The sequence below is a fragment of the Microtus ochrogaster genome, chromosome 6 (assembly GCF_000317375.1).
Source record: "Microtus ochrogaster isolate Prairie Vole_2 chromosome 6, MicOch1.0, whole genome shotgun sequence".
In the NCBI taxonomy this organism is placed as follows: domain Eukaryota; kingdom Metazoa; phylum Chordata; class Mammalia; order Rodentia; family Cricetidae; genus Microtus; species Microtus ochrogaster.
This window is the reverse complement of record NC_022013.1, coordinates 9,240,629-9,251,359: the sequence shown is the minus strand read 5'-3', so window position 1 is coordinate 9,251,359 and position 10,731 is coordinate 9,240,629. Positions and strand designations below refer to the sequence as shown.

Below are 10,731 nucleotides of genomic sequence, written 5' to 3'. Positions count from 1 at the left end.
TTTAACCTAATCCATGCTCCGGTTGAAACAGGCTGGCCGCTCTAGAAGCAGCATAGAGAAGATAGAGATTTAACCTAATCCATGCTCCGGTTGAAGCAGGCTGGCGGCTCTAGACGCAGCATTAGAGGAACTTTCATTAGTCACCAGCCTTGAAGGTCGGAATGGAAAAAGAGTTTTCTAGAAGTTTCCAGCCTTTAACCGAGATCACCTTTTGAAGATGTCCAGTCTTGTGGCAGGGAGGGCACAGCAACGTCAGATAGGATGGTGAGTTTGTTCTTTCAGATGTGGTAGATGCATCTTAGCCACGTGAATCCACGAAAATGGGTGGTACTGTCCAACCGTGGGCAGCAGCATCCCATACAGGGATGGCAGAGCTGCAAACCTGTGGCCTCCTTGGAGGACAACTGAGTAGCACGTTTATCACAAGTCCAAGTGTACCGCCTTTTGAACCAGCAGTGCCGCGTCTAGGAACTTTTCTTATGTATGGAAACTTTTATTAAAGCAATGTTTGTAATAACACAAAGTTGGAAACTATCATTAATTCAGAACAGGGGTGAAAAATCATGGCCCATCTCTAGAGTGGGGCATTTTGCAGACATTTAAAAGAAAAGGCCTGTGATATGTATTGTTAGGAAATGTTCACAGATCTTGAAGCCACATGGTTAAGTGGGAGAAGAAAACATGCATGAACATGCATGAAATGCTAGTGTTTGGAATAGTGATAAATACATGTGTTGTAGGTGTGTATGCATATGTATGTGTGCATATACATGTGTTGTAGGTGTATATGCATACGTATGTGTGCATATACTCACACAAATGCTTGTGATACGTCTGCTTGCCTGTTCCCAGGCTGTCCCTGAAAAGTGACACAGAATGCTGGCAACCTTAGTTGTCTCTTGGAAAATGGTGGGAATGACTTTTCACCACTTGTCTTTTGTATTCTGGAATTTTGTACCATGTACATGCATTATCTACTCAAAAATAAATAGTTTTTGAAGTTTAATTTGGTTTCATTTTTTAAAAAAAATCATGGGAGAAGATTACACTTCCATTAATCTGCTATGTACTTCTTTCCTTCCTTCCTTCCTTCCTTCCTTCCTTCCTTCCTTCCTTCCTTCCTTCCTTCCTTCCTTTTTTCCTTCCTTTCTTTTTAGGGAAGGGGTTAGACACATGGTGTTGAGACAGGGTCTCATGTGTCCCAGACTGGGCTCAAACTCTGTATAGCAAGGGTGAACCTGAGCATCTGATCCTCTGGCCTCCACCTCCCAGTGCTGGGATTACAGGTATGTTTCTCCACACCCAATTTATGCAGAACTAGGATTGAACTCAGGGCTTCTTTCATAAGTGAACATTCTACCAACTGAACTACACCACCACCATCCCCCATCAATATGTTTAATTTTATTTGTTTATTTTGTTTTTCAGGCAGGGTTTCCCGACATAACCCTTGCTGTCCTGGAACTCACTTTGTCGACCAGGCTGGTCTCGAACTCAAAGGTCCACCTGGCTCTGCCTCCTGAATGCTGGGAATAAAAGTGCTCAGCTAATTTGTTTTTGTTTTGTTTCGTTTTTTAACAAAAGCAAAGCATTGGTGTCAAGCAGTGTGATGCTGTTCTTGAATGTCAACTTGACCAAATCTGAATTTAACTAAAACCCAAATAATTGGGCACACCTGTAAGGGACTTGTTCTGAATTAAAATACTTAAAGTGAGAAGATTCACTTCTAATCCAGATCTTTGAGGTGGGAAGGTCCATCTTTAATGTGGACCACACTTTCTGCAGGCAGACTATGTAAAAGACACAGAAGAAGGTAGCATGCCCCCTCCTTGGTCTGCTTGCTCTCACTGTCAAGTACATTTCTTCACTGGCATGAGAGGTTACTTCTTTGGGATTCTGGTATATACTGAAGACCAGCTGAGACATCCAGCCTCATGGACTAAACAGACAACTAGACTCATTTGCTTGGGTCTTAGGCACTGGACCACATGAAGGGCTGGCTGTGTCTGCTGGAAGAGCTTTGGGGACTGGGGGAGGTGGTTCTGCTGTTGTGTGTATGTTTACCAGGGATGGGAATGAGCTAAAACTGCTCTCGGGTTGCTGTGTCTCATGAGAATCACATTATAACCTGCCTGTTGACACTTGCAGTACAAAAGATAGGGACAGACCTCTGAACAATTCCAGCAGCCAGGCCTAGATCATCTGGAACCTTCTGTGGGTGCTCTGCTTGTTGGTTTTTATTGTCCAACTGGGCACAAACCTAGAGTCATCTGGAAAGAGGGAACCTCAAATGAAGAATTGTCTCAAACTGGCTTGTGCCCATATCTATAAGAGATGGGTCTCAATGGATCTGGAAGGGCCCCGCCAACTGTGGGCAGCACCATCCCTAGGCAAGTGGCCCTCATCCATATATAAAACTAGCTGAACACATGCCAGAGAGGAACCAGTAGGCAATGTTCATCCTCTGTGGTTTCTGCTTCAGTTCCTGCTCTGCCTCCCCTCGCTAAAATTAAGCATGTTACCAGGAAGTATAAGTAGAAATAAACTCTTTGTTCCCCAAGTTGCCTTTGTTCTGTGTCTTTGTCACAGCAATAGAAGGCAAACTGGAAGAGCAGCTGACCGTCCAACTCTGGGGCATTAGTTCTTCCTCTTGTAGCTGTGATTGGATATCTGACAAAAGCAGCTTCAGGAAGGAAGGGTTTGTTTTGGCCCACAGTTCCAAGGGACACAGTCCATCATGGTGGGGATGCATGGTAATAGGAACTTCAGAAGTGTCTCGTCACATTGTACTCACCATCAGGAAGTATAGGAATAATGCTTGTGCTCAGCTCGCACATTCGGTCTGAGATCCCAGTCCGTGATGCTATCCATTCTCATGGATGCCTGCCTCTGATGACCTAATCTAGAAATGGCCTCACATAAAATTCCTAGAGTTTTATTTCATGGAGATTCTAAATCCCATCAAGCTGACAATCAACATCTCACTGGGTGTCGCTTGAGCATATAAAAGATCTCAAAGCCTGCTTCCACAGTGACACACTTCCTCCAGCAAGGCCACACCTCTTAATAGTGCCACTCCCTTAGAGGGCCATTTTCTTTCAAACCACCACAAACGTCCTATATTGTTGAGGATGACTTGAACTTCTGATCTGCCTGCCTCCATCTAAGTGGGATCAGCAGGCATGTTCCACTAAACTTGTTTGTGTGGTGGTGAGTATCAAACCCAGGACCTCATGTCGATAGAAAAGCACTCTCCCAACTGAGCTACATCCCTAGTCCGCACTCTTTCTTTATTATTCTTGGACTTACTTCCATGTTTACATTAACATCTTCTCTTCATCTTGGTGTGTGTGATGTGTGTGGAAGAGCAGGTGAGCACTTCTCATAGAGTAGGTAGAGGTCAGAGGTCATCCTTGGGTGCGAATCTTCACCTTTGGTCTTGTTGGGGGCAAAGACTCTTGCTCACTGCCCCATAATCCAGGCTAGTTGACCTTTCAAGCTTCCAGGGATCCCCCGGTCTCTGCCCCCAGTCACCACAGGAACCCTGGGATTACAGATGCATACTTCCAGGGATCCCCGTATCTGCCCTAGTCATCATATGAACCCTGGGATTACAGATGCACACTTCCAGGGATTCCCATCTCTGCCCTCCAGTAACCATAGGAACCCTGGGATGACAGAGGCACACCTCCAGGGATCCACATCCCTGCTCCCAGTCACCGTAGGGACCCTGGGATTATAGAGGGATACTTCTGTGTTCAGCTTCATCTGGGTTCTGGCAAGTTGGACTCATGTCCTTGGATTGCACAGTAAGCACTTCGCCTCATGAGCCATTTTCCCAGCTCTGCTTTTCTTACCTCCTAGTATGCACTTTTCTGCCCCCACTTTGGGCTCCTGCCCATGGGGCATCAGCAGACTTAATGTGAGTTTTGGGGGCTTCGACTTGTTCACACTCTTGCCCTTTCTTGAGAACTCACCCTGCTCATTCCAGGGAGCCTAAGAAGACAACCAAGAGCTGGAAAGGCCCACACAGACCAAAGGCATCTCAGCAAGGTGATAAAGGTTTGTTCTATGGGCCACTCAGGTTTTTGTAGCTGCACAGCTCACTATGACCCTTAGTGTCTTTTAGCCAAAAGGATTTGTATGATATAGAGGCTTTGTGGTGTGGATTGTAAGTACACAGCCAGCCTCACACTCCCAATCTTGGAGCAGACACCATAAATCAATTGATAATGGGCCAAGAAAGGAACACCTCAGAAGTACTTTTATTGCTTATACACACACACACACACACACACACACACACACACACACCACAAACATGCACACATGCACACCCATGCATGCACAGGAACGCACACAGACACACACATCCTCACTCATGCGCACACAGGCACACATACACATGCACACACATGAATGTGTTCCCTTAGGCATACATGCATCAGTAGCTTCTAACAGCTGTCCTTCCCTGGGATAGAGGAGACGTCACAGCAGGCCATGTGAGGAGCTACAAGGAGTCCTGCTGTGTGGATCACACCCAGAAGTGCCCATTTAACTGGTCTAAAAAGTTTTTTAAAAATGAGCTGGAAAGATGGCTCAGCAGTTAAAAGCACGTGTTGCTCTTGCAGAGGAAGAGTTTGCTTTCCAGTATCCAGGTGAGGCAACTTAGAACTGCCTGTAACTCCAACTCCAGGGATTCTGACACCCTCTTCTGGTCACTGCAGACACCAACATGTAGACACACACACACATCAGTAAAAATAAATCTTAGAAAAACCAAAACTTTGAAGAGTTATGTAAGAACCCAGCAGTATCTCATATGGACTAAATGAAAAAAAAAACAGTAATAGCTGGGCATGATAAGATGCATGCCTTTAATCTCAGCCCTCCAGAGGCAGAGGCTGGTGAATCTCAGTTAGAGGCCAGCCTGGTCTACATAGTGAGTTCTAGCCCAGTCAGGACTATATAGGAGACCCTGTCTCAAATTAAGAACAACAGACACAAAACAGAAAAACCACTGAGACACTTCTTTGAGAGTCTGAATTGGTCTGTGTGAATTAATGAACACTTTTTCTATCTTTAAATTATAGGTATTATTTATTTTGTGTGCACAGGGGGGAGAGGGCTGCTGGCACATATGTGCAGGTCGGAGACAACTTGAAGTAGTTGGCTTTGTCTCTTCCCTTCGACTGGGTGGGTCTCAAGGCTCAAAAGCAGGTCCTCAGGCTTGGTGGCAGGTGCCTTTATCCACTGAGCCATCTTGAAGACACCTGCATGGGACACTTTTTAACAAGGCTTCAGATAAGGTTCATATGTTCCCAAGCTAAGAACCATTGCCTTGCGGAGGTGTGCATGAAGCTGATAAGGGCAAACTCCTCTGGTGGAGAGAAGAAAGCAGAAGCTATGTCAAGGAGACAATCTCAGGAAAGCCCTGAGAGGCCCTCACTGAAGAGCAGACAAATAAATAAAACCAAACCAAATCAACTTTGTCACATGTCAAATCTAATGAATTACAGTACTACCTAAAGTATAACCTGGAAGGATTTGGCGGGGTTTCTGCCTAGTGCAGACGTGTACCACAATCCACTAGTAATGTCTGTCGTGTCCTTTTGTAGAAGGCATGGGTGTGTTGCCAAACAGTTGCGTCCTTCCTGAGAACCATTCCATATTCCAGGCCCAATGGTATGACTTTTGAAGTGTCAATAGTGTACGGTGGAGAGAATGCCCGTGGTGAAACAGGAATCACAAACCCCTTGCTCTTCCCTGGTCTTCCCTGGTCTTCCCTTATGTCCCCCAGCCCTTCCTATCTCTGCTTAGAGAAGAGGCTCTTGAAGGCATTGTTGTAGTTCTTATTAAAGGCTGTGTAAATCAAGGGATTGAAGAAGGAATTGGAGTACCCAAGCCACAGGAATATGCTTTTCCAGATGGGTGGCAGGCTACAGGCACAGAGCGGGCTGATGAGCTCCGTCAGGAAGAAAGGAATCCAACACAGCACAAACACGCCGATCAAGATCCCCACCATCATGGCTGCTCGCTTCTCCTTCTGCTCCCGCCACGAGTCTCCGCTCGTCTGAAAGGTCACTGTGGCTCTGCAGCGTGCTGTGAACACCATCTCAGCCTCTTGAGGCTCCTCCTTGGCCTTCGAACAAAGGAAATATGGAATCAAAACAACAGAACAAGGGGAAACACTGGACAGAAGAAAAGCCAGCTATTCTCAGTTCTGTCGGAGAAGTGAGGTCACGAGGCTCGGGTGCTGTTTCCAAGCTAGAACCGGTGAGTACAGAGACTCACAGCTGAGGGGAAAGGGCGCCCACAAACAGGAACAAGTGTGCAGGGGCAGAACATTGTAAATATGATTGACATATCTGACTGCTAGAAACCCCAGATGTGCCTGGGCAGACAGGAACGTGTTTTCTATGCATGATGAGCACCTGAGTTCAATACTCAAAACCCAGCTACAAATTCCAGGCATGGTGACATACACTTGTAATGAGGTGTGCTGGGGAGGTGGAGACAGGAGGACCTCTGCGACCCACTGACCATCCAGTCAAACTGGTGAGCTACAGGGTTAGTGAGAAACCCTGTTTCAAAAGACCAAGGTGAAAAGGGTTAGGGAGATGGCTCAGCAGTTCGGACCACTAGCCAGCCATGCAATCTTGAGGACTGTAGTTTGAATCCCAGCATCCCTTGTATGCCTGCAACCTCAGATCTGAGGGGGTAGAGACAGAAGGATTGTTGAGCTTTCTGGCTTCCGGTCTGGCTGAGAAAACATAAGCTCCAAGTTCAGGAAGAGACCCTGCCTCAAAATAATAGGCAGTGAGTAACAGACACAGATACCCGATGTCCTCATCTTGCTTCTGCACACAGGCATAGGCGTACACACTCACACACACACACACACACACACACACACACACACATATACACAAACACACACATACACAATTTTAAGAAACAAAGTAGAAAATAACAAAGGAAGAGGCCTAACGTTAACCTTTGGCATCCATGCATACTTTGGCGCGTGCGTGCGCGCGCGTGCGCGCGCACGCACACACACACACACGCTAACACAAACACCACAGGAGAACTCACTCAGGGAAGGAAGTGGGCAGTAGAAGTATACATGTCTATAAGTTTGTACCTCCAGAAATTCTGCCCTGTCTTTGAAGCAAATGGTGTGAGGGGATCCTTTTGTGCTTCCTGCTGATGATAGGAAGATCAAACCCTTCAGATCTTTTTATTGTTCTGAACAAGGCTTAGCATCAGGAGAAATTAATCAACCAGAGTCTAATCTTCCCTCGAGAAATAAACATTAAACTCAAGCACCCGTTAACCTTCCAGTCCCATTGAGGAGAGATGAGACAGGCTAGCGTGTGTCCAGGGCACTGGCTCTCCACGAGTCGTAAGTGGGATCTGGAGCCTGAACTCGGATCCTCACGCTAGCACCATGCCCCAGGCTAAGCTTCAGTCCTTAAGGAATGTTGGGGCAGGAACACAGCAGGAACTGAAGCAGAAACCATGGAGGAATGAGGCTTACTGATGCAGCCCAGCTCCACTTGCCTAGGGACAGAGTTGCTCGCAGTGATCTGGGACCTCCACTCTCCAATGTCAATCACCAGTTGAGGCAGTCTCTCACAGCAGTGACTTACAGACCAATGAGACTGAGGTTGCCTTCTTTAAAAAAAAAAAAAAAAAAAAACGATTCCTTTATTTATTTATTATGTGTACAGTGTTCTACCTGCATGTATTCCTGTAGGGCAGAAGAGGGCACCAGATCTCATTACAGAGGGTTGTGAGCCACCATGTGGTTGCTGGGAATTGAACTCAGGATCTCTGGAAGAGTGGAGTCTCTTAACCTCTGAGCCATTTTTTTTCCAGTCTCAAAAATCAATTTTCTTTTCTTTTTTTTTTTTTGTGGTTTTGTTTTTCAAAACAGGGTTTCTCTGCATATCCCTGGCTGTCCTGAAACTTGGTCTGTAGACCAGGCTGGCCTTGCACTCATAGAAATCCACCTGTCTCTGCTTCCTGAGTGCTGGGATTAGAGGCATGTGCCATCACCTCCCAGATAAGGCATTTTTTATATGACGTTTCTCTTCCTGGGTGGCTTTAGGTTTGTGCCCAGTTGACAAAAAATTAACCAGAACATACAACAAGCATTTTGCCCACTTAGCCATCTCCCTGGCCCCTGATTATCCTGTTAATGACCGTGGGATCTGTAGTGATGTCCCCCTTTTCATTTCTGATATTAATTACTGCCATTTCTCCTTAGCCTGTTTCAAGTTTAACATTTTTACCAACCATTTTAAAGAACCAGCTTTTGGATTCATTGATTTTTTTCCTCCATTGATTACTTCTAGCTTTTTAAATTTCCACTCTGACTCTTACTATAGAACTTATTCTTCCTGTCTTGCTTCTTAAGGTATAAATTTACCCAAGCAGTGCTGAAGGAGAACCACAGACTTGAAGGATTAGCATTAATTACTTTAAAACAAACTAAAGGAGCTGGATCTATGGCTCAGTGGTTAAGAGAGCTTGATGCTTTTCCAGACTACTGGAGTTCAGATACCAGCACCATGTCACACAGCTCAAAATTACCTGTAACTCCAGTTACAGGGGATCTGATGCCCTCTTCTGGCCTCTGTGTATCCTGCACACACATGTACATAGTCACACAAGATACATCATATATATAAATAAAAACAATTTTTTTTTAAAAAAATACTACAGTCAGGCAGTGGTGGCACATGCCTTTAATCCCAGCACTTAGGAAAGAGAGGCAGGCAGATCTCTGTGAGTTTGAAGCCAGCATGATCTACAGAGCAAGTTCCAGGACAGCCAAGACTACACAGAGGAAACCCTGTCTCACAAAAACAAATCAAAAGAAAAGAAACCAAAACAACAACAGAAAAGTACTATAAAGTTTTAGTAATCAAGAGTATGTTATGTTAGCAAAAGAGCATATAAATACAGTAGATCAGTGGAACATGGAAAAACATGGAGAGCCCAATAATAAACCTACACATGTAATAAATATAATATAATATATGTACCTATATATGTATATATATACACACACATATATATGTGTATGTGTGCCTGTGTGTGTGTGTCTGTGTGTGTGTGTCTGTGTGTGTGTGAGAGGGAGAGAGAGAAAGAGAGGGAGAGGGAAAGAGAGGGGGGTTAAATTGTCAATTTGCAACCACTTGGGAAGAGAATCTCAATGAGGGATTGACCATTGGGCATCTCTGTGAATGATTGTCTTTATTCCATTAAATGACATTGGAAGACCCAGCCCACTTTAGGCAGTACCATTCACTAAGTTTGAGTCCTGGGCTGCGATGTTGAGCTAAACAGTAGTAATCATGTATTCATTCATTCATTTCTCTCTGCTTTTGAGTGTGGATATGATGTGACCAGCTATGAGTTTTTGTTGACAAAAAACAAGAATTGCCCTTTAAAAGGTTTAACAATTTAAACAAATAAAACCTGCCATATGGGTTTTCTATGGAGAAAAGGTCTCATTTTGCCAGACCGGCCTCAAACTCTCTATTTATCTGAAGACGACCTTGATCCTCCTGCCCCCACCTCCTTCTGAAATCACAGGCACACATCACCAGGCCTGGATTACATGATGCTGGGGATCACTTCATGAATACTAAGTGCGGTCTCTACCAACTGAGCTACACCCCTAGCCTCAATACCACGTGACTCCAGGAACACAAGGCTATTCTAGCCTTGCCAAACACTTCTCCAGGTTTAGTCAAGGAACCTATCATAATCTTTGAAAAAAATCTATTGAAATGCAGGTTCAAATAAAATCTAAAGATTCTTCAGAAGAAAGAATAAAGGTCCCCACTAGGCCAGAGGACAAGAACAGAGACTTTTGTGTCAGACCCGTGGTTGGGACTGGGCAAGCTCATCTGCCCCTCCAAGCCTGCTTGCCTCCCTGTGAAGCAGGCTGCTGAGACTGCTCTGCACCGAGGATTCAAGAAAGATGAGCACTGGATACACAGCCCGTGGCCAGAATAACCCCTGCCACATGCACTCACCCACCCATAGTCACGCTGGAGACTGGGACTGGACTTGGAGCCACCAGTGAAGCAGACACAACCCCGGTCCTTACAGAGTCTGCTCTGGAGAGACAGTCTGTCCACATTAGCGTTGTAACGTATTGTATAATTACGATGGGAAGTGGATCCTTACAAGTCATGTGATAATTCTGCTTTGCCTAGATTAAAAAACAAACTCTAAATGGCTCTGTATCGTAAATTAATTATTAGACTGGGGAGATGACTCAGCGAGTACTCACTTTGCCACACAAGTGTAAGGACCAGATTTCAGATTCCTAGCACCCATGTAAATGCTGGCCAGGCATGACAGATCACCTACAATTGCAGCAAAGGAAATGGAGACAGCAAATCCCTTGAGCAAGCTGGCTAATGAGACTGGCTCAACCTTGCAGGGTGAGATACCCTGCCTCTTAACCCTAAGATAAGGTAAAGAGCAATCAAGCAAGACACCCAACACCCATCTCTGGCTTCCAAATTCACAAGCACACACATGCCTGTGCACTCACACTTGAAAACTAGCATACAGACAACATCATAATTAGCTAATTTTTCTGCACATTCTCTCTCTCTCTCTCTCTCTCTCTCTCTCTCTCTCTCTCTCACACACACACACACACACACACAGAGAGAGAGAGAGAGAGAGAGAGAGAGCGTGTAA

General features: G+C 45.2%; 1 protein-coding gene across 1 annotated transcript in view; it reads right to left on the bottom strand.

Annotated features, from left to right (window-relative positions):
• Positions 1-5,550: 5,550 nt before the first annotated feature.
• The window catches only part of LOC101986823 (5-hydroxytryptamine receptor 5B), a 24,572-nt gene continuing 19,391 nt past the window's right edge, over positions 5,551-10,731 (bottom strand). Inside the window, exon 2 of the mRNA XM_005348251.2 lies at positions 5,551-6,142. Coding sequence (XP_005348308.1) covers positions 5,807-6,142 — 336 coding nt within the window. The 3' untranslated portion in view covers positions 5,551-5,806. The remainder of the gene's footprint in view (positions 6,143-10,731) is intronic.